This window comes from Protopterus annectens, chromosome 1.part2 (genome assembly GCF_019279795.1).
Source record: "Protopterus annectens isolate FY-2018-M chromosome 1.part2, PAN1.0, whole genome shotgun sequence".
Lineage (NCBI taxonomy): Eukaryota > Metazoa > Chordata > Ceratodontiformes > Protopteridae > Protopterus > Protopterus annectens.
Window position 1 is genome coordinate 622,331,426 of NC_056727.1, and position 25,284 is coordinate 622,356,709.

The 25,284-nt window shown below is 39.2% G+C and overlaps 1 protein-coding gene across 1 annotated transcript in view; it reads left to right on the forward strand.

Moving 5' to 3' along the window:
• Window positions 1–25,284, forward strand: part of OPN3 (opsin 3) — a 730,438-nt gene that overhangs the window by 700,454 nt on the left and 4,700 nt on the right. The window contains exon 3 of the mRNA XM_044058020.1: window positions 14,794–15,045. Within this exon, the coding sequence (XP_043913955.1) occupies window positions 14,794–15,045 (252 nt within the window). The remainder of the gene's footprint in view (window positions 1–14,793; window positions 15,046–25,284) is intronic.

The window sequence follows — 25,284 nt, forward strand, 5'->3', positions numbered from 1 at the left end:
TAGACGATTTTATGAGTGCCCGTAATTTTTTGCTAATACTGATCAGAGATGCCTTCCCTTTTTTGGATTTTGCTCTATCATGTAGTAGCTTCCTCCTTCTATTGTATAGTTTGTTTATGGCTGGGGTCCACCAGACCGGATGCCTGTCTTTGGAGGATTGGGTCTTGGTTTTATTTGGGATTGCATAATCATAGAATTCATTTATTAAGGATTCTGCGGTCTGGGCCATGTTTTCCACAGGCCCGGGGGCTTTGAAGGATTCCACCTTGGTTTTGAGGAGTGTGAAATTTGCTTTAGAGAAGTTTTTCACTGTGGTTTTCTGGGCGGGGGGGGTCGGGATGTGAATATCCAGTGAGATTAGTTTATGGTCTGATCTTACCAGTGAGGGATACACTTCTGGTCTGGAGCATAGAGCCCCCATGTTGGTGATGATCAGGTCCAGTATGTTTTCCCCTCTTGTGGGAGTGGTAACAAGTTGTTCCATAGCATTTAAGTTTATAAATTCTAGGAACCTTTGGGCTAGGGTGTTGGAGCTAGAGTAATGCTCCCAGTCTATGTTTGGGTAGTTGAAGTCACCCAGTATAATGGTGTTTGGAGAGACCTTCATATTTTCCAGTGTTCTCAGGAAGGCCGAGTGGGGTTCCTGGGTTTGGGAGGATGGTCTGTAGCAGGCTATAAACTGGAAGGCAGTTTTACCCACTGTTAGTTGCACATGGATAGTCTCTGATGCTTCATGCTATGCCACCAACCTGGAGGTGTGGGTATCTTTGACGAATATTGATACTCCTCCTCCTTTTGTGGTTCGGTCCAAGTTTTGGGGCCAAAAAGCATGGTATGAGGTATAACCTGGTAGTGCTGGGGTGCTCTCGGGAGCCTTGAACCAGGTTTCTGTTACTGCACAGATATCGATGTTCTCCATGCTAAGGAGAGTTTTGAGTGCATGCATCTTGAGGTTTAGACTTCTGGCGTTGAGTAGCATTACTCTTAGTTTCTTATCCCTTGTGATAGCTATGGAGGTGGGTTTGTCTTTTGAGCCTTGCCTAAAAAAGGCACTATGGGGGTGGCAAGAGCCTTTGCCAATATCCGAAAGCCCAGGGGTGAGAGGTGCAAGCCGTCCCTAGTGAAGCATCGTGGCTTGTCGAGCATTGGCTGACTGGCATTGGCTCCCCTTTGAATGACACCAATACTTAAGCCAATTGTTGAAATTGATCATCTTGTCTTCATATCGTGGCATCATTCTTGGTGAGGGTAAGATGCTACTCAAGGTCAGGGTCATACCGGCCTGGGCTACATGCTCAGAGAGCTCCTCTATGTCTCTTTTCATGTAGTCCAGGGAGGTACGTCTCAGGTCATTCACACCAGCATGGACAATGACTGAGTCATATTTGTACTTGCCTTGGAGTGACCTGAGTGCTTGTGTTATGTGGCGGATCCTAGCGCCCGACAGGCAGCTCACCGTGATCTTCTCCTTGTTCAGCCTGGTGAGAGGGACGTCAGTGTGCCTGATGATAGAGTCACCTATTACAAGTGTATCAGGTGTGTTGTTTAGCCTTGTGACTGTTTGGCACACTGGCTTTGTGAGCTATGTGTTGCACGTGTTTTGTTTTGGGGTAGCGGTTGCTTGGTTGTCTGCTTTGGAGGTCTCTGCTGCATAGGCAGATTTTTATTTAGAGCCTCCGAGTATGTTTTTGTGTGTTTATGTGTTTGGTTTGCTGTCATGATAGGTCTATGTGAGACTGGAATTGTAGTGAGTGTGGTTTCCTTCTCCTCCTGACTGGTTACGCCAGTACTGAGTTGAGAGAGCTTAGCCTTCAGTTTGGCTATATGGTTGCATCTCTCACATGTGTTGGAATTTGTTGGGAGGAGGAGAGGGTTGTCTGTGTACATGAGGCAATTGTAACATTGCCTCAAGATTCCCAGATTCACCAGCTGGACCGGAGAGGAGATTGACAACTGACCTTTGGACATGCTAGAATAGTATTGGGAATTTCTTTATAATTGAATAAAAGGGCCAATGGGGAACAAGGTACTCAAGGGGAGTTTGTGAGGGTGTAGTGCTTTTAATTTTTTAGTGCTGACTTATATAACTGCTTTAGTGAGCAAGTGCCAGGCTTTAGAGTAGGAATAGGGTGTTTATTATGTGAACTAGATCAGTTCTAAGGGAAAAAGTGAAAAGCAGATTTTGTGGAGCCGAGAAGGGTTTAAACCCAATTAAGCGGAGCTGCCCGATCCTGTGGCCCAGTCTGTCTTTACTATTACACTACTTGAAGGCCTCGGCCTGGACAGCAACATATGTGAACCTTTCCAGACTACTGTATTAATATAACTGTTTCACAGCTGCATTACTCTGTTTATATGTATGTCAGTGTCTACACAGCTATATGGCATGGCATATAGAACTGTAATAGTACACAAATAAAGCTTTCCCATGCATGCAAACCTGTGTGTGGTGTTACAGCCTTTGACCTCTCTGTGAGTATATGTTGCAGGCAACAATTGTCAATTGTATGGGTGGCTTATACATTGTCCAGTTGGTAAGGTGGCAATTGTAGGCATAGTGGCTTTTCCGTATTGTGTGCACCTTCTACATATGTATCTTCCTATACATATCTCTGCATATATGTGTCTGTGTATATGTATCCTAGGAATGTTGATTGCTTCCACATTGTATATTCCCTATGGTAGCCAGACTGTACTGCATGACATGTTGCTGATACCAGCCTGACATCATGCAGGTGGGCTGGAGTACTGTTAACATCCTGTGCCCATCTTGTGTCAGGTCCTGGTTATGGGATCTTCAACAGTTGGTATTGTATTGTATTGCAGGGCAGACGTCTTTGGCTGTGGGGGGGGGTATCTATACGTACAAGATGTATGTTGTTTGGGCCCCCTCATCCCCATTAACGGTGCTGTGGACATATATGGATTTATGTTCCCTTTTATATCTATAGATGTATGTCTGTATATACCTAGATATATATTTATATATATATATATATATATATATATATATATATATATATATATATATATATATATATACATATATATATATATATATATATATATATATATTGCTGTATATATATATATATATATATATATATATATATATATATATATATATATATATATATATATATATATATATATATATATATATATATATATATATCGATAGACATATAGATGTAGCCATATATATCTATAGATGTATGCATATGTATGTATATTTAGATATTATTATATCTATATCTATATATATATATATATATATATATACACACACACACACACACACACACACACACACACACACACACACACACACACACACACACACACACACACACACACACACACACACACACACACACATACATTTACATGTTGAAATACATTCCCTGTACTGTTGAATGACTGTGCTGGATATGTTTGTGAGAACATCAGGGTTATGTGTATCTGACATGTGTTAGTGGTAAATCACTTTGACTATGGTGTGCAGGATCCTGGGTTCGAGTAATGCAAAGGCTGTTTATTTTGTTGCTGGGCAGAACAAGGGCCGTTGGATACAGAGTGATTAAGGCACTTTTAAGCAGTTGTAAGTGGGTTTGCGTGGGTTTGCGTGGAGGTAAGCAATACTGACTTCCAGTTATAGTTTCTTATACACAGTTAGCTTCTAAATTGCTTAACCTGTGTAGGCATTGCTTACCCTCGCACAAACAAGCTTATACCTGCTTACTGATGCTTAACAGTGCTTACTCCCGCTTACACCTGTGCTTTCTTTAAAAGAAAAGAAAAAAGGATTGAAAAGAAAGTGGTGAAAAAGAGGCATAAAGAGGGAAAGACAGTGGGGAAAATAGCTAGGGATGTGCAGGAGGGTGTAGCGAAGGTCCATAGCTGCCCATTTCTTCTACAGCAACAGCTGTGCATATACACTGAATTTGGAGGTAGATTTGGACACTCAATCCCCTGAGAGAGGGGTGAGGACAACAATAATATGTTGTGATGCCAGTTAGACCAGATTACGTGTCCAGTGGGCACATGTGTGAAATGGACAGCTATGTATGGGGCGAGATTTTTTTTGGGGAACAGATTGTCCTTTTTTTTTCAGGAGAGAGTGGGATGTTGGGGAGGGATAGTAAGTATATTTGGGGAGGTAGGTTGGGTAGATTAACAGACAAGAGAAACAAGATGCATACAGGGGCAGTATATGACACATGTAGGGGGTAAACACCTTGATGGGGAGGGTTGTTGGGAAATCAGAAGCCCATGAGCCATCTAGTGAAAACAGCTGGGCTGAGATCCCCACCCATGGGCAGTCACCACTGCACCTTCACAGCCCCAAAGGTAGCTGTGCTGGGGGCTGAGTTGGAGAGCAAGGCTGACCCTCTAGTCATGACATGTGACCCTCGAGCTGCCATAGAAGATCTCCAAACTGCTGATTGAACTGTCTACGCACCACGACCCAGACCTGGTGAGGGTTGACAGCTTCCTGCCTGCGCCCGCTCCCAGGGGGGGCAAGCCCCATCCCCTGAGGTTGTTCCACCCGAAGATGGTGCAGGACCGATGGAAAAGGAGGTCCTGGGTTGGGTCCCAGGCATGCTGGTGCCCAGTGCCATGGCCAGCTGAGGTGGGACATGTGGGTCCACTGGGACCCACATTCCCATACATGCTATGGTGTTTATGGTGTATCAACATATGTGGGTTAGTAATAGTCAACAAATTCCAGGGTTAGGTATAACAGCATGCATAGATATTCACATTAACCCAGACACCAGATATGGAGCAGTTGCATAGCAAACAGATCACATGCATATATGGGACCACAGTGGTAATAACAACAGCATGCAGGTACATTGATGGCACCACGCCACCAATGTTGGAGTATTTTAACATAGCACATGCATAGAAACAGATTTAAATAATTATCAACCAATAGGACATATGTCCCAACATAACAGTGGAGTCATCACATACTAGTTGAGGTGGGTATTTAGTATATTGTTTGAGATATGGTGGGGGGAAGATGTCAATTAACAACTCGTATATTCCTGTAGTTTGCATTAGTTTCCTTGTCAGTGTTGTTATCTGTACCTTACAAGTATTACTACATTACCCTATTGCCTTAGTTTGGACAGTGATATGGCTGTTGACATCTTTATACATGTATTGGTTTTACCTGCAGTACACACCTCTTACCTGGCATACCTGTGGAGGAATTGTTTGCTAACATTAACTATTTCTTTACATACTCCCAGATTCCAGGCTGATGTTATGCACATACCTGTCCATCCCTTTTTGCACAGACTCTGGCCATGTCTTGACCACATGCAGGTGAACCAGGACATATGTACACTATTGCCCTCTTCAACCTTTAGTGACTGACAACACTCTTAAACAGGATGTCTTACACAGTTATAGTAGGTAGCACAGTGTGGGTGACAGTGATCAGAGCAACTGAAACACTCACAATTCCATACAATACCAGAGTAAACAGTACCAGTACAGGGTATCAAGCTTTTATTTCTCGGCACAGTGTTCATATCCGACATACCTGAGAGAACAATGGTTGTTAACAATACCTGAATGTTGCCACACTAAAAGTTCCAGATTTCACATTAGTATTATGCACATACATCTCACTCTGTTACTGTACACACTCTGGTCACAGCTTGACAACATAGGGGTGTAGATAAGACATACATGGCTTATTACTCTCATAACATTTTGTGGAGTTGCAAGTGTGACAGGTTTGTTCTTATAGATGTGTGACAATCATCAGTTGTATTTCCTGTTTGCTGCCTAAACATCTGGGATCATCCCACTGATTTCCCAGGGGGACAGGGTGACAGGCAGCATATATTGGCCGATATATTGGACATTCTGGACGTATCTGTACAGTTGTGGGGTATGATTCTGTATGCAGCCTACTTCCACTCCCAGGATTCGGACCATGGCTGAGCCTGCTAAAACTAAAACACTGTCCAACACAGTTGTTTGTGCTATATAGATATTGCTTATGATAGGAGCATTAATTTATAACATGGATATCCATCAATACATGTTTACTGAAGGAAGGTCTTGTGTTTTACTAGCAAGTCTGGGAAACCTTTGATATAGGATTCCCATTAGATGTGCTGCATTTGGACATGACCAATACCTTTAATTTTGTCCTTGATGTAGAGGTTTTACGAATAATATATATATATATATATATATATATATATATATATATATATATATATATAGATATATATATATATATATAGATATATATCCACCACTAAGCAAAGTACTCACTAGTAAGCCAGTCAAAAATGAAGATAAAAAACAAGCGGTACACCAAAGGCAGAAGGAGGTAAAAAATCCAAACCACAGTATTCACTTCAAGGTTTATTCGAAGAGGATCCAAAAGTTAGCGCTTTCACGTTGGTTCACAACTCTTCATCAGACTTCAATAAAAACTTGCCATTGCTCCATATTTATACAATTAAGCAATCAAGTAATATTCCAATCAAACATTTAAAGGCATACAAGCATTCATATTCAATAACGCATATTTTTATAAATGTTGTAAAGCAGCAACATCCATAAGCTGTACAACATCTACATTAAAAATAACATATGATTAACATAAAACCATAAGAAAAAACATATGTATATATGAAAAAACTTTAAAAAAGTATATATATATGTATCCCCCAAGTCACTTTCTAAAATACTAAAACTATATATATAGCTTCTATGTGGTAGCAGTGGGCCATAACTAGTGGCTATATGGTCTGGCTGCCAGGTGCGGTTTAAGTGACATCTTATCATTCAAGCCATACCCTATATGTGCCTGTAACCTAATGATCCATTTATTTTCCAATTCCTCCGTATAATATGAATAATGGTGAATATTATGGTAAGTATGTGTATATCTAAATGGAATAGGAATTTGTTAGAAAATAGACTATGAAGGGCTACAGTTAGGGATGCTATGTCATCACCAAAAAGAGTTGTCTCTGTGGTACCACAGTGGTTGGTGATAAACCAGGTACTGCTTACCATCTTTAAGTTAGGTTTTCCAGTGTAAAATGACATCTAGGTCAGCAGGTTTATAGACAATACAAAGAGAGCATCAGTGGTAACTAACATAAAATATCTATATAGTCTGCAGCAATGTTTGGATGATTTACACACCTGGTATCAGTTAAAAAATGGAGTTTAATGTTAAAAAAATCTGAGGAGATTCATTTTGTTGGAAATAAATTCTTGCTACCCATACATAGTAAATAATATGCCATTTATGGAAGTTAGCAGTATAAAATATTTAAGCATCCAAATTGAGAAGAACTTGTTATTCAAGTATTAGGAATAAGCTAAGGAGTTATTAAAAATATCTTACAAGTAAATGTCAAGTAGAAAAAAACAGGTTCACAGGTTAATAGGACGTTACTAGGTTAAAGGCCCTAGGGCCCCTACAATTCTAGCCAAGTTCAACCCTTGTTCCCTTAAGGCTCTAGAGCTATGGTCTATGTCATAAGCAGATGTGTGTGTGTGTGTGTGTGTGTGTGTGTGTGTGTGTGTGTGTGAGAGAGAGAAAATGCCCCTATTGTAACACACCTGGTGGCTAAAGGTACTCAGGCTCAAACCCTGTACCTGGGGTACAGGGTAAAGAGATCCTAAAGTCCCTAGCCACCACCACTTGTAAATGTTCCTCATAAAATCTGTGGTTTTCAGGATTTTTGTGGCAAATCACTGCAGGATTGAATTCATTAAATAATGACAGGCATTTGAATTTCAGACTTCATATTCCTCAGAATATAAACGGTAACACAAAATCTTTTATTCTAGCATTTTCTAATTCTTTCTTCTTTTTTCTTTTAAGATCAGTATTTGAAATTTGTCCTTATTTTGGGGCTGTATTCCCCCATTATTGGTTTTGTCCAGGTTTTTTTGTGCAAAGAGGTTGAGAGCTATGGTGAGAAGTGAGAACTGAATTCACTAAATGATAGCCATTTAAGTTTCAGTCTTCCTATCTTTCAGGAAACTGCTAATTTGGCATAGTGGTATGTTGCTTTGACTGTAGTGTACAGGGTCCTGGGTTCACAACTTTCCAAAATTATACAAGCAATGTTTAAAATGTGTGCCTGTTTTTTGGCCGTTTCTACTCCCCCCCCCCAAAAAAAAACTGAAATTGAAAATAAATGCGAGAAGATGTGCAAGATGCCTATGGCTTACACTACTGTCATTTTATTTATAGTGTGGGTGTGGACACACTGGAAGTAGACTTTTATACTGAAACTGACTGAAACTTAAATGGCTATCATTTAGTGAATTCAGTTCTCACTTCTCCCTGCAGTTGCTCGTATAAGGAATCTTATAAGTAAGCACTAATAAACTAAAGCACTACACCCTCTTATACTCCCTTTAAGTACTTGGCTCCTTATTGGTCCTTTTTGATCAGTCAAAAAGTAGTTCCTTATACTATTCTGGCATGTCCATAAGTCATTTTCGGGTTTACTCTCCAGTCCAGCTGGTGAATCTGGGAATCTTGAGGCAATGTTACAACTGCCTTATGTACACAGACCACCCTCTCCTCCTCCCAACAAGCTCAAATATATGTGAGAGATGCAACCATATAGCCAAACTGGAGGTTGAGCTCTCTCAACCCAGTACTGGCACAGTCAGTCAGGAGGAGAAGGTAACCACACACACCACAAATCCAGTCTCACATAGACCTATCGCAACAGCAAACCAAACACATAAACACACAAAAACATTCTCGGATGCTCTAAATAAAAATCTTCCCAAGCAGCAGAGACCTCCAAAGCAGATATCCAAGCAACTGCTACCCCACAACAATACCCACGTATCACATAGTTCACAAAGTCAGTGTGCCACACAGTCACAGCCCTTAAAACTAAACAACACACCTAATACACTTGTAATAGGTGACTCTATTGTCAGACAAACTGACGTCCCACTCACTGAACAAGGAGAAGGTCACTGTAAGCTGCCTGTCGGGTGCCAGGATCCGCCACGTAACACAAGCACTCAGGGCACTCCAAAGCAAGTACAAATATGACTCCGTCATTGTCCATGCTGGTGTGAATGACCTGAGACGTACCTCCCTGCACTACATGAAAAGAGACATAGAGGAGCTCTCTGATCATGTAGCCCAGGCTGGTATGTCCCTGACCTTGAGTAGCATCTTGCCCTCACCAAGAATGATGCCACAGTATAAAGACAAAATGATCAATTTTAACAATTGGCTAAAGTATTGGTGTCATTCAAAGGGGATCCAGTGTCTGTCAGCCTGGGATGACATGCTCGACAAGCCACGTTGCTTCGCTAGGGATGGCTTGCACCTGTCACCCCTGGGCTTTCAAATATTGGCTAGGGCTCTTGCCACCCCCATAGTGCCTTTTTTAGGCAAGGCTCAAAAGATAAACCCACCTACATAGACAACACAAGGAAAAAGAAACTAAGGGTTATGCTGCTCAAAGCCAGAAGTCTAAACCTCAAGATGCACGCACTCGAGGCTCTCCTCAGTATGGAGAATATCGATATCTGTGCAGTAACAGAAACCTGGTTCTAGGCTCCCGAGAGCACCCCAGCACTACCAGGTTATACCTCATACCATGCTTTTCGGCCCCAAAACTCGGACCGAACCACAAAAGGAGGGGGAGTATCCATATTCATCAAAGATACCCACACCTCCAGGTTAGTGGCACTGCACGAAGCATCGGAGACCATCCATGTGCAACTAACAGTGGGCAAAACTGCCTTTCAGTTTGTAGCCTGTTACAGACCACCCTCCCAAACTCAGGAACCCCACTCAGCTTTCCTGGGAACACTGGAGAATATGAAGGTCTCACCAAACACCATCATATTGGGTGACTTCAACCACCCAAACATAAACTGGGAACACTACTCAAGCCCCAACACCCTTGCCCAATGGTTCCTAGAATTTATAAACTCAAATGCTATGGAAAAACTGGCCACCACTCCCACAAGAGGGGAAAACATATTGGACCTGATCATCACCAACATGGGGACTCTATGTTCCATACCAGAGGTATACCCCTCTTTGGTAAGATCTGACCATAAATTAATCTCACTGGACATCCATATCCCATCCCCACCCCCTGCCAAGGAAACCATGGTGAAGAACTTCTCAAAAGCAAACTTCACAGTTCTCAAAACCAAGGTGGAATCCTTCAAAGCCCCCGGGCCAGTGGAAAATACGGCCCAAACTGCAGAATCCTTTACAAACGCATTCTATGGACACCTACAGGAATGCATGGATTGTGCTATCCCAAATAAAACCAAGATTCACTCCTCCAAAGGCAGAAGACCTGTCTGGTGGACCCCAGCCATAAATAAGCTATACAACAGAAGGAGGAAGCTACTACATGATAGAGCAAAAATCCCAAAAAGGGAAGGCATCTTTGATAAGTACTAGCAAGAAACTACGATCCCTCATAAAATTATCTAAGGCCAGCTTCGAAAGAAAAAATGCACAAGATGCTAAAGATAATCACTAGGCCTTCTTTATTTATGTCAGGAATCTGGGTGGCAACTCCCAGATATGCACTGAGTTAGTGCAAAATGACAAAAAATACACTGAACCCACAGACATTGCCAACATCCTGGCAGACAGGTTCAGTGCAAACTTCTCCCCCCCTCCCCCACCAAAAGAGCAAATGTCTATCCCAACAGAGTGTAGCCTCCCTAACATCACAGATGGACAGGTGAGAGCTGCCCTCTCCAAAGCAAAAAACACCACATCAATGGGACCGGACCATGTCCTGGGCTGCGTCTTACATGAGATCCAAGAAGTACTGAACCCTCACATAAAGTCACTGTTCAATCTCAGCCTTACTACAGGATATGTACCCAAGGAATGGCGTACAGCAACAGTGGTCCCACTCCACAAAGGTGGTGCCACAACAGACCCCAGAAACTATCGCCCTATAAGCCTGATTAGCCTGGTCTGCAAATCTATGGAGCGTATCATCATGAAACTCATAAACAAAGACATTGAGAACCTCCAAACACTGGATCCTACCCAATTCGGCTTTGTTAAGGGCAGATCTTGCCTCTTGAACCTGGTCGACTTCTTTGAAACAGTCACCAAGGCCATAGATGAAGGGAAGGTAGTCCACACAGCCTACCTGGACCTCGCAAAAGCCTTTGACACAATACTGCACTTGGGCATCATAATTAAGCTCACCAGCTTAAATATCAACCCCTATGTCACAAGATGGGTTGCAAACTGGCTCAGAGATAGAACCCACATGGTCAGAATTGCAGGTGCCATGTCAGACTCTAAACCAGTTACAAGTGGCATCCCACAAGACTCAGTTCTGGGACCTCTCTTGTTTGGTATATATTTCTCTGAGGTACAGGCTAACACGGGAGGATTATGGCTGACCAAGTTCGCAGATAACTGCAAACTGGGTGCCATAATCGACTCGCCAACTGACACAAGCATCCTCCAAAAGGGTGTCTCAGAGACAGATAACTGGTGCCAGAGCCATGGCCTAAATCTAAATGCCAAAAAGTGCATAGTCATCCCCTTTGGGAAAAACAAAGTGCCCACAAATTACCACATAGGTGGTAATCCATTAAGTACGGAAGAAGTAATTAGGGATTTGGGGACCCAAGTAGATAGCAATCTCTCCTTTGACAATCACGTTGCCAAAGTGGTTAGAAAGACCTTCTATATAGCCCACCTTATCATGAAAGGGTTCACATCTAGATCAAGAGAGGTCATTGTGCCCCTCTACTCATCACTCATCAGGCCCATAATTGAATACAATGCTCTATTTGGGATGTACCTTACCCGACACCTGCAGCAACAAGAAAGACCCCAAAAGTACCTCACCAAGAGGATCAAGGGACTCAAACAGATGCCCTACACAGTTAGGCTAAAGAAACTCCAGCTCTACTCAGTTGCTTACCGCCTACTCAGAGGCGATCTGTGCCTGACGTATAAAGCCATGTCCAAACCAGAATTAATGGACATGCTCCACCTCAGGAAATCCAAATCCCTTAGAGCTACATGCTCCAGGGACTTAAACCTCAGCACAGAAATAAATAGGACATGCTGGAAGGACAGATTCATATCCCAGAGGCTCCCCTCACTCTGGAACAAAATCCCAATCCATGTTAGGCAGAGCCCCTCAATGACCCTCTTCAAGAGAAATCTTGACGAGTGGATGGGAAATCGTAGGTTTACACCTGGGATCTCTTCTGTGTCCCTGCTAGGCAGAGGCACAGTAAACTAACCTTAAAAGGGCTATCTTCTGTGACCTACTATACAGAGGCACAGTCAACTAATCTAAAAGGGTGGCGAGGCTTATAAAGGCCCTAGGGCAGATAGCCTAGTATCAACCTATGAACCTATGAACCTATGATGGAAATGTTTTGAATTGGGCAGTTTTATCATTATTGGTTGATGCATTTTGTTTCATTGCCTACAGCCTACTGGCTAACAAGTGTGCTGTATTATGCAAGGAAAATATTTTAATAAAGTCAGGAAGGTGTATCAAAGAAAACATATATATTTCTTGTTTTGTGTGCAAGGGGCCAATGAATGAAAACAGCCCAACGGTAATCTTTATCCACCACTGGCCAAATGCATTTTCTTTGAATGTGGTGTGGATTTCAATGCTGTTTCAATGAATGTGAGTTTCAAGGGCAGAGAAGTTTTAATTTACATTGTGAGATAGTATTGCTTTGTTTAGCAGATGTCTATTGGTGTTTGTGCATTGGGCTGTAAAATGTAAAAATAAAATCCAAATAATCATTGTATTATTAAAATAGTATGCAAACATTAGTGTTTATGGTAAATGGGCAAAATAGCTAGGTAATGGGACATTGGAATGGCTGCAGGGGGGACTCTGGTGCCATATTTTGGTTGTCTGTTCTTCAGTTTGCATTTGAAAGTTGGTATCCCACAATTCCATTGGAGTGGGTGGGGTTACACAATTATGTGTGCAAATTAGATGTTAATCAGCGTACAGATTTGTACCTATTTTTCATGGGCCTTGTCCAGATTTTTGATGTTTCTAGGTTGAGAGGTATGATGATAGGTTAAAATTGGTTAAAGCATACTCCACAACAACAAATGTTGTTTTATTTGTAACTATATCTGTCAACCCCTTAGAGCAAGAAACCTGGATACAGCCATAAATAATGAAGGATTAAAGCCCAAAATAGGATAATGTTTTTTAATTTCTCATACAAACTTAGAAAGTTGATAGAACAACAGTTTTTTTGCATTAGCATGCATTTTTCTGAGGGGTATCAAGTTTGAAACTCAGATGTCTGTCATTATTTTCTGACTTCAGTCCTCAAGGATTTGTCAATGGTTTGCCAGAAAGCTACAGTTTTATTAGAAACAGACCAAAAATATGAAGTACAAATCTGGACAGCTGAGAGGTATGTTTGGAGCTGTAAAATGTACCAAGAAACTGAAAAATGGGAAATGCAGCTGAGACTGTATGAGTAAAGGTGGTTTGATCGGGGCGTTGAGGTAATTAGGTTGAAAAGTACTAATCATCTGATATGACAGTTTATTACTGACAAAAGTTCACTAATGGTACTATTACTACATATGGCTGCATCATGATTCATATCTATCTATCTATCTATCTATCTATCTATCTATCTATCTATCTATCTATCTATCTATTTATCTATTATCATTCAGTGAAGTGCAGTTTAAATATGTGTTCATTGAAGTATTTTAGTTTAGATTTGATCATTTTTGTAAATTACTGAGTGATCACTTATAGTTTGCTAAGCTGTACAATTAAGGGCACTGAGTAAATCAAGTTGTTAAGTCTTGCTGATGCTACAGGGACTGTAAAAATGAAAAGTAATGTAACATCTGTATGATGATTAAGGCCCAGGAGCATTTGGTAATGACTTATATCTTCAGGTAAATTAGCTTTTCTTGAGAGTCTAGAGTACACACGTGTTGTGTAGAGTTGCGTTAATGAATTCCATTACATATCAGCAATTTAGTACCAAATTTCTTTACTCAGAATGCTACATAGGAGCATCACCATGAATGATAAAGCATTAAATCTACCAAGGATAGAGTAAAGGAAGAACAATTAGGTAGAATGTAGGGTGAGTGAAAGGGCCATTCTGAAGCTTTCAAGTCATGTTATTTCTGTGGAAGACAAATGTCAGTGTAGTGACCAAAATAATACATTAGTACTTTTCAGTCATTTGGCAAGTGTGTCTTTATAAATAATTTACACTTGCTCAATGCTGAGTCAAAGAACAACGAAAATGGTTCGGAGATAGATTGCTCCCTGATGTAGGTTCTTGTAAGTAACTTTCCTGCCTTTTTTTTGAGTTACGGTTAGTCCACATTAATTGCAATTCATTTTTCTGAGCTAAGATCAGTGAAGGGTTAGAAGGCATATTTAAAGTTAATGTAAGAATTAGAAGAAAAAATACGCTATATTCCAAACAGATGGAATGATGCAAGATCATTTATGAAAATTATAATCAGGGAATGTAAGAAGGTAACTTAAAAGTCTCAGTACTATCTTGTTTTGTAACTTCAAGACCAGTCTTTCTGTATGCATGTTCCCAAATGGTTTCTTATTATGCAAAAATATATTTGAATTTCTTTAGTGCTTCAGACAGATTCTATTTTCAGACATGCATGACTCAAAATGTAATCTTCTGTACCCACTATTTGACTGTTGCACTGATAAGGTCACCTTTAAATGTAACTAATATATGTCTTTCCTTTCCTTTTTTTTTCTTTTTCAGTTGAGATGTGTTCAAGAACTCCAAACTGCTCAAATTGCAAAAATCTTACGATATGAAAAAAAGGTTGCTAAAATGTGTTTCCTAATGATATTTACTTTCCTGGTCTGCTGGATGCCCTATGCAGTAGTATCCCTCCTGATGGCTCATGGCCATAGCAACATCATCAGTCCAACAGTAGCCATCATTCCTTCTTTCTTTGCCAAATCAAGTACAACCTACAATCCAATTATCTACATTTTCATGAGCAGGAAGGTAATTTTCTTTTACTGCTAAAAACAGGCACTAAACCATACAATGCTAAACTGTGAGCTAGAAATTTAATTTGCAGTGCGGTATGCAAGAACAAAAGGGGATATGTCTTTTTCTAATCTAGTATATACTTTAAATTAAAAAAAAATAATACAGAGAGAGCGATACTGATTTCTGGCAAATAATTTGCAATACCCTAACAAACACGACTAACAATGAATGTATGTCTCAGGTTGGGAATTTGAACCCAAGTCCTGTAATGTACCATTTTACATTAATGTTGCCCAGTTCATAACCCAGTCATATATAAAAATAGTAGTACGTTATAAACAAGTAGGAGTGCAGCATGTACACTATGGACCACATATGAAGACAGCCTACGAAGAAGAAGAAGAAGTAAGTGGGATTTTAACCTGGACCATTGAAACTATTGTAATAGGTACTCTGACATCTGCATTGCTGAGTAAAATGGAGGACAGCAAATTCCAAAGTATATTAATCTTTCCAGTATATATATATATATATATATATATATATATATATATATATATATATATATATATATGTCTGAAAGGCCACACAAATAATTGCTCATTACAGACATAGGAACCTATGCACTCTACTTTACTGTGTGTTTGAAAGGAGTACCCAAATTACATTACATTATAGCACATATGTTTTCATTTATATTATACAAAAGAACTATAGATAGAGAGCATTGTAGAAAACGACAATGTTTGCATGTCATGATTTTTATTAGAGGAACACGTTGATAACATTCCAACATTTACAAACTTACACAGAAAGGTTTTATATGGGGCAGGATTCAATTTATAAGAATAATGGATTGAAATTAAGAGATTGTACAAAGACAATTTTGTTTGTATTTTTCCAACGTTTTTCCCCTACATGATGTAAAGTTATGAAACATAATAAAATCTGAGCTATCAGTAGTTATATAAAAGAATCTTAAAATAGATTCTGCAGAACTGTAGAAAAATAGGGCAGTCAGAGGTATAAGGCTGCAAAATGTAATACAAAGTTAAGGAGTATTGAATATTGTAATACAAAGTTAAGGAGTATTGTTGCTCTGACAATGGGATTGATCTGAAGTCTACAGTTTATGACAATAATTTAATAGATAAAGCACTTATCTTTCAGTTTAATGGCTCAATAATGCTTCCTTTTGATTCATATGAAATGTATTTTTATTTGTAATTGTTTAGTAATATAACCACCTAAGGGTTACTGCTCAAGCTTTGGAGCCATTGGCCATTCTGAATTTGGTGTGGTGAACTGTTTCTACCACTGTTAGCAAATCTACAGCTAAAAAGTTATGTAAGGGGTTTGCAGAAATGGAAGCTACTGTTGTGTTCATTACCAAGGCTTGAGAGAAAGAGTCAATGTTATGAATAACATTCTGCAAAAAAAAAGAGAAATTATTGCCTAGGTCCCCTGCATATCTCTCAAGGGGCTTATGATTTATAGTTGTACTGTCATTGAAGTGAACAAATGTGGTAATGTAGAGAGATGCTAGGCAAATACAATAAATAAGTTGGCATTAACTGGTAACTTGAACAATGGGCTTTTCTTGTCACTGGTACATAAAATCTGGGTGAGGATGCAGAATAAAACCCTTGTTTGGCAGTAAATCTGCAATAATCTTAGCCCCTCCAGACAAACACACACACACACACACACACACACTAGTACTGGATATCTGAAACTGGGGAAGTAGGTTTCTCATCTTAATATGAAATTCACTATGAATTCCCAAACAAAACTAATGGGGGTTTATAGATATCCTTCTCAATGGCTAAGAGATACAGTCTATACCAGGATTCAGGGAAGCATTATGAAAAATTAAGCAAAACATTACTGAGAATCTTTTTCCCCAGTTATAGGTTATTTTAGTTTATCTGCCAAGTATATACCAAGATGTCAAATTGTCCTTAACTGTCTTATATACCCATGCAGTCTATATAAACTGTCCAGTCTTGTTTTAACAGACACCGGCAACGCAACATGCTAGCTTGGCAATCAATGACACTTGATATTAATTAGGCAATGTAAGGGGAAAGGTGATATGTTCTATATATTGTAATATCAGCTTGTAAACTAAAATATCACATATTCAAAGGCCTATACAGTTATTCTCTTTCTAACTGCCGATGAGCCAATCAGCCTGTCTCTGTAATTGTGAGTAAGTTGTACACATTTGCAGTAGTTATCACACAGCAGAAGCTAGTAGTTGTTTTTTTATCATGGACAAAATGGACAACAAACTATTAAAACTCATCTACAAACCCACATTCTGTTCTCTTCTGATGTACACTATGACAGGAAAATAACTTTCTTGGGTGGCGTAAGCCAGGGAAACTTGCTGGCTAGGCTTATGTAGGCCCTTGGGCCAATAGCCTAGTGCCTACCTATGAATCTATGAACCTATAAAGGCTTAGAGTACAAAGAACAATTTGTTATTATGCTATATGTACTCGAATAATTTATGAACTGTTATATATGTCACATAGGGAATAGATGGGAGGATAGCTATGTGAATGGCGTTTCTGAAAAACAAGTACTGCAAAATAACATTCACATAAACCTGTCATAGTGTTTGTGGGGTACAAACCCATCCCACCCCCAATTGCCCCTTGCATCCCCTACTTAATCAGCTGTGACATGACTACATTTTGCAGAGAAGAACATTTCAATCAGGCATTGTAACCAAAGATTTTCTACAAGTGAGAACTGTGCTTCCCCCTCATACATCTCCATTACTATGCTGTCCTACTGTTTGGCTTTGTTGTTGCTCATAGAATTTAATAGGTGGATGTTTCTTCAGATGATTGAAGCCCTATTAAACCATACCTGATATACTACCATATCTTACCAGCTTGTAATGAAACTAGAGCACTGAATGCCATGGTATTCTGTACAGATTTGTCATAAATAACTCATCTAGGTGATATTAAATTATATGTTGATAAAAGTAATACTTCAAACTTTATTTTGCTTTCTAAATAGTCAGCAAAAGTGCTGATGCTATTTTTAAAAACATATTTTGAAAATGCTTGGAAGTAAATGTTGCTATTCAGAAACAGGTGCTGATACCTTGATTATAAACCAGACTCAAGGAAGGGTAATTTTAATAATTGTACATATAAGACAAATGCTGTTTTGAAGTATGCTAAATCTGATACAAATAAAAACATTGTGTACAACTGTTGCATAATCAAGCAGAAAAGCTTGATAGATGCATACCTCTCAAGTGTACCTCATTACAAGGAACGTACCTCATTTGGGGTCTTAAAAAGTTCATGTTCATTGAAGTTCCACATTGAAACAGTCTGTCATACATTCAGTGCTAGGAATATTTTAAGTGAAATCCATGGTAAATAGAAATAAATCATATTAATTCATTAAAGGATCTTCTTTATAAGTAAAATCAACACATTTTAACCATCCTATGACCTTCCTAGTTGAAGTTGTTAGTAAGCCATTAGTATGTGTTCCACATTTTGCCCATTTATTCCACATTATGAAAGCGAGTGTTCCTCATTTTGGAGATGGAAGGTTGGGAGCTATGGATAGGTGTTTGTATGCCACTCGTCCAACCACCTTTTAACTTTACACTTTCGGTGATGTCACATTTAAACAATATGATCTCTTTGAGTAAGTATTGCAGATGCTCAGCAAAGCAACTGAAGAGAATGAACTACTAAACAATGGGGGGGGGGTGTAAAATACAGCATTTAGGGCATTATGGCAAGTCATTACTTAATGTTTATTCTTTGTAGCGCAAGAATCACAGATCTGCTACAGATATTTATCACTTAATAAGCGTAAAATGTATTTCGGACAAAATAAAAATGTGGTGCATCTGATTAAGTCAAATTAGCTGGATTTCATAATGGTTACCACTAAGTCTGCACTTATAGTAGCCTTTCTAAGTGAATAGACAGCACAAGCAATGTGGTAGGGATGTTCTTGAATATAGAAAGTGTACACTTAGGGGTGACCTTTATGAATCCCAGGAATTGTTTCAAACAGCTGTATAATGTAGGATGCAGTAAAAGATATATATTGAGCTCCCCCTTTTTAATTTTTCCAAATCTTTTGAGTTTCTAATAGCTTGACAGGACTGGACCCCATTCCTAAGCCAAAGTATAATTAAAGTTAGTGAAATTAGTAATTGTTTCAATCTTTGAGGTCAGCCAGAAGTGCTCCTTGCAGCACCCGCAATGTGCCTAGTGGATGACTCCTTCTGCAATTCGTGTGGAGTTACATGTAGTGGTAACATATTAAAATATGACTGTAGATTATTTTCTTTTTTAGAAGACCCCATTACTCCTACTACTATTGGAACTGTCTGGGTATCTTTCTTCCACATTGCCCTCATTTCTGCCTGCAAATCCTGATATTTTACGACTTTGTGTCTCAAAGACACTGTAGTCACTGGGTGTAGTGATTTCAATGATCAATGCTGCTTAAGACACTGTAGTCACTGGGTGTAGTGATTTCAATGATCAATGCTACTTTATTCTTCTTTTCATGGACCAATAGATCTGGTTTTCTTGCATCTATCTTTTGAGCTGTTGGTAATAGATGATCCCATGTGATGTAGGCTTCATCATTTTCTGTGATGCTTTGTGGCTTATGTATCAGTGTTTTTCAGCTACTTCAATATTATAATGTTTGCGCAATCTCCAGTGCAACAGTCTTGCCACATTATTATGCCTTTCAGTATACAGTCCTTCTGCCATTGGTATATCAGCAGCAACAAGGTGTGCAACTGTTTCCAATTCTGTTTTGCAAAACCTACATTTGTCTGTTTCTCCCACATGTTCACTGGACTTTATAAACCAACATGCATGTAGCCCACTATCTTGGGGGCCACCAATATTAACCTTTCATCTTTTGGTTTAAATTCACCTCTCCTTATTTATTTATTTATTTATTTATTTATTTATTTATTTATTTATTTATTTATTTATTTATTTTACATTTGTTGACCAGGAGAGTCCAACTGGATTACAAGTCCATTTTCATTGGAGGCCTGGGAAGAAAAGCTCCAAGCTTCAATTCCAGTATATCCTTAACCATTCCTGTGTTCGATCCTGTACAACATGAGGTTGTTCCAGGAATTTTCTATACTTGCAACTATATTTATGCATTTGCCACATTTCTTGCATTCTCATCTGATACTTCACCTTACATATTATTTCTTTTGTTTTTGGAAAATTCAGTTGCTGCCTGATTTTTATCTGCTTCTGGTTTGATTTCCATTCCTGCTTGATGCTGATATGCTTCTGCTAGACTAAGAAGGAAAGTCATCTTAGATTTATTCTTCTCATGTTTCAAACATTTCACTTTGTTTGGGTCTTGTGAGGTTAGCAGATATGTATGCAGTCCCACCATTACAGATCTATACATGTAATTAATTTCAAGGAGCCCATACCTCCTTCGGAAAGGGGAATATATAATCTTGGTATGCACTGATTTTTATAAATTGTTTGAGTATGAAGCATCCTTCTTGCTTCCTGTCTAATTTATCCAACACCTTTTGGGGCCAATCAGTCACTCCAAAACTGTAAGTTAGGGCAGGAAGAGCAAATTGGTTTATTAGCTTGAATTTTGTTCCTAGATGTCAGCGCTGTTTTCAGGATTAATTTAAGTCTTCTAAAATATTCCTTACTAATATTTATTCACATTTATTCATGTTTTATTGTTGACCCTTCATCAGTTCCCAAATATTTATACACACCCTCTTGCTCAAGTTCTTTTATATCACATTCCTGTCCCAAACTGATGTTTTCTTGGTGCTGCAGCTTTCCTGCTTTAAAGGTTGCTTTTGCATATTTATCAAGACCAAATGACGTTCTTATATCCTCTGAAAAAGTTTTGACAACTTGCAGTTTTACTTTCAGTCCTCATCTGATGAGCGATACAGTTTTAAATCATTGACAAAGAGAAGATGAGAAGTCTTTACACATTGTTGTTTTCTGGGAGTCAAATTATAGCCATGACCTAATCTGTTAAGCAGACAGCTTAATGGGTTAAGGGCAAGGGAAAAGAGCAATGGTGACAGAGAGTCATCCTGGAATACCCCCTTGGATTTTTATCCATGGAATAATAATTTGTCTTTTATCATGGTTTAACTGCAAAGTGGTTTGCCACTGTTTCATGATTGCTGTGATGTAGTTTATCAGTGTAGGTGTATCTTATACATTTTTAAGCACTCTTTTGTACATTAATGTGGGGCACTGTTAAATGCTTTTTTGTAGTCAATTCATGCCATACTTAGATTCTTCCCCTTTTTACAGTTCTCCATTATGACTTTAACAGCAAATGATCCTTTGCTCCATATGACTTTCTTTTATTACCCTTTTGTTCTATTGCCATGATTGAGTTTTCTTCTAAATGACTATAAACTCTGTCAGCATCAATTCCAATGTATAGTTTACACGTCATCAGAAGGCAAGTTACTTGTCTATAGTTTTTAGGATAGCTGGCAGATTTCGCTTTTAAGTTGAAGTATTTTTTTCTATTGTTAACCAGTCTGGTGTCTGGCCAGGGTGCACATACAAATAGTTCTTACTCATGGCTAAATCTTCATGTAAAGATGTTAATACTTTTAGCCAGCACTTATGTACTGCATCTGAGTCTAGGGTTTTCTAGTTAGGAGCGTTTCTTAACTTTGTTTCAATCTCTGTGGCCATTACTTCATCATTGATACTGCATCTGAGTCTGGGGTTTTCCAGTTAGGAGCGTTTCTTAACTTTGTTTCAATCTCTCTGGCCGTTACTTCATCCCATTTCATATCCTGTACATTTGAACTTCATTATTCTCTCTTTTACTTCTTCTATCCATTTAGCATCTTTGTTATGTCCCACAGGATCTTCACAGATATTTCTCTAAAATATATCTATTTCTTCTTTTCTTGATGGTGTTTCAGTTCCTTTTGCCTTGTTTCCCACTTCTCTATAAAAATGTTTTGAGTCATCAGTAAATTGCCCATTTTGTACTTTTCCTTTATATTTTATTTTATTTATTTATTTATTTTATTTTACATTTGTTTACCGGGAAAGTCCGACTGGAGCTAGGTCCATTTACAGCGGAGGCCCGGGGAGAAAAGCTCCACAACAACAGTTTTATACAGTATTACATAAACAGTCAGAAAAAATTTAAATAATACAAATTTACATACAATGGATCTATCCAGACAGGTTTAAATTACAGACAGAGAACTCTGGATATTGGTTTTTGTGAAGGAAAAGAAAATTAGTTTCATACAGAGTTATTAACAATCAAGAAGATAATTCCTACAAAGTTCTTTCAAGGTGGGCTTACATTTGACAAGAGTGGACCTTGGATGTTGTTTTTTAGGGAGAAAAAAGAGAAGAGTAGATATACTCATTGCCTGGTGGAATCAAAGTGATATCACATACGGCAATATAGTAGGAAAACGTAGCTGAAAGTAGTCCTGGTTTAGGATTTTGTGAAGTACCAAGTGTTAGGCATAGTGAGTAGTGATAGAGAGGAGAAAGAGGAAATGAAGGAGATTAGGAAAGCATTTATGTAATGCAAGGACAGAGCCACGCCTTCAGGAGGTGTGGCTTTAGGAAAGCATTTATGTAATGCAAGGACAGAGCCACGCCTTCAAGAGGTGTGGCTTTAGGAAAGCATTTATGTAATGCAAGGACAGAGCCATGACTGCAGGAGATGTGGCTTGCGGGAATTTTTAAACAGTGAGATAGAAGTGGCTGAGGATATATTTTGGGGGAGCTTGTTCCATTCCTTGGCAATGGTATGAGAAAAGAGGGCTTTCCCTGCAGTGCTGTTGGCTTTGGATATGCAGAGCAAGGTCTTGTTAGATGAGCATAGAGGATGGTTTGCTGAGTACTGGTTTAGTATTTGATTTAGGGCTGGCATTTTGTGGGGATGCTTTAATATGTTGAAGGTGAGTACTAGCTGGTGGTACCTAATTAGTTGAGGGAGCTCTAACCATTGTAGGTGTTCTAAGGCAAGACAGTGATGACTTCTAAAAGGGGAGTTATTGGCAAATTTTGCAATCTTATTGTAGCATGATTCTAGTTTGTCAAGGTCTGTTTTCCTGATGTGAATTAGGATTGGTGATGCATACAGTAGGGTAGACAAGAGGTGGGTTTGGGCTAGGGTGATACGAGTCTGGTCTTATAGGAACTGTTTGTGTTTGTATAGAGTTCCTAATTTTTTATGAACTTTTTTAATGGTTTGAGAGATGTGGACATTGAAGTTAAGATCCTGATCTATTTCAACACTGAGTAGTTTGGTATGTGGGGAGGGAGAGATTACTGTGCCATTGTTGGAGGTGATGGTGAAGGGAAGAGTTGTGGTTTTGTATTTGTTGGGGGTGAATAGAAGTAGTTTGGTCTTTTTGGGGTTTAGAATAAGGTGGATATCAGTAATCCATTTTTCTACGGAGCAGAAGGATTCTTGGGTAAATTTCTGAAGTGTGGTTATGGTTGGGTCTGAGCAGATTAGAGTTGAGTCATCTGCATACTGTATAAGTGATGCATGTAGGTTGGAGGTATGTAGATTGTTGGTGAAAATGGTAAATAGTAAAGGACCTAGTATTGACCCTTGAGGAATGCCTACAGTAGTTGGTAGTAGTGGTGATAGAATGCCTTGCCATTTTACTGACTGTTTTCTATTAGAGAGATAGTTTTTGAACCAGGAAGTAGCAGAGGGTGCGAAGGAGATGGTGGTTAGAGTGTCTATAAGTAGGTTATGTGAGACCATGTCAAATGCCTTAGATAGATCTACGAAAATGGCTGATACAAAGTTGTTGTTGTTTCTAAGTTGGTTAACCTGGTTAGTAAAGGAGGGAAGAGCACTAGTTGTACTGTGGTTTGGGCGGAATCAATGCTGTGTGAGGGAGAGCAGATTATGTGTGGTTAAGAAGTGCATCACCTGGGTGTGAATGCATCTCTCCAGGAGCTTGGAAAGGGGGGATAGGATAGCAATGGGACGATAGTTAGATAGTTCACAGGAGTTACCTCCTTTGTGTATAGGTATTATATATGACACTTTCCATAGTTGGGGGATGTAGGATTCCTGTATGGAGTGGTTTATAAGAAGTGAGATGGGGTAGGCTAGGGACTCTGCAGCTAACTTTAGAAACGTAGTGGGTAGGCCATCTGCTGTGAGAGTGGTGGGTTTTAGTTTAGAGAGTAGGTTTTTTACTGTGGAGGTGGGTATGGGTGAGAGGGTAAAAGGGGGTGTATTGTTGTGATCTAAAGTTGGAGTGAGCATAGCTTTATTGTTGGATAGCTGGGTAGATAAGGATAGAATAGAGTCTGTGAAGTGATGGTTAAACTGGGAGACTATGGTGTCGTTATCATTGTTGGTGTTGGGTGCTGGGGTTGTAGTTTGGCCAGGTTTTAGAAGGGTATTTAAAGCTTGACAGAACTTTTTGGGGTTTTTTGAATGCTTGATTTGGATCCCTAGGAAGTAGTTTTGTTTGTCCATTTTTATTTGTTTTTTGGCCTGGTTTCTAAGTTGTTGATATCTTTGTTTATCTTGGATGGTGTTATTTTTCTTCCAGTTCTTCCATGCATTATCTCTGACTTTTAGTAGAACTTTTGTTGTTCTGTTTAGCCAAGGGGCATAGTTAATCTTAGTTCTATGTTTCCTGATGGGGGATAGTGTGTTAAGCACTTTCATAAAGGTATTATTGAAATATTCGACTGCCTGGTCTAGTGGTAGGGTTTGTAGTGGGTGCCAGTTACTTTGTTGTAGCATGCAGTTGAGGATTAGTGGATTTACCTTGTGCTCATTTCTGGTCTCTTTGTATAGTATGGGTTTGGGTATTTTTACTTGTCTACGAAGGAGGAAAGTGGAGCAGTGGTCACTCAGTATATCAGGTAGGCAGCCCACTTGATAATTTTCTTTGGGGAGGTTAACTAAAGTCCAATCAAGAATGGAGGGTTTATTAGATCTTTTGTCAACTCTGGTGGGTTCTTGGATCAGTTGTGAGAAACCAAACAAGTTTATATGGTTTGTAGGATTGTTGGCATTGCAGGCTAGCCAGTCTAGGTTTAGGTCTCCTAGTAGGATGGTTTTGTAGGGCAGGTTGATTGTAGCCCATTGCAACATATCCTCTATTATAGGTGAATTATTTCCTGGAGGAATATAACTGCACAGGATGTTGATTTTCTTTTTGTTTTTGAGGGAGATAGTGGAGCCTAGTGTTTCAGA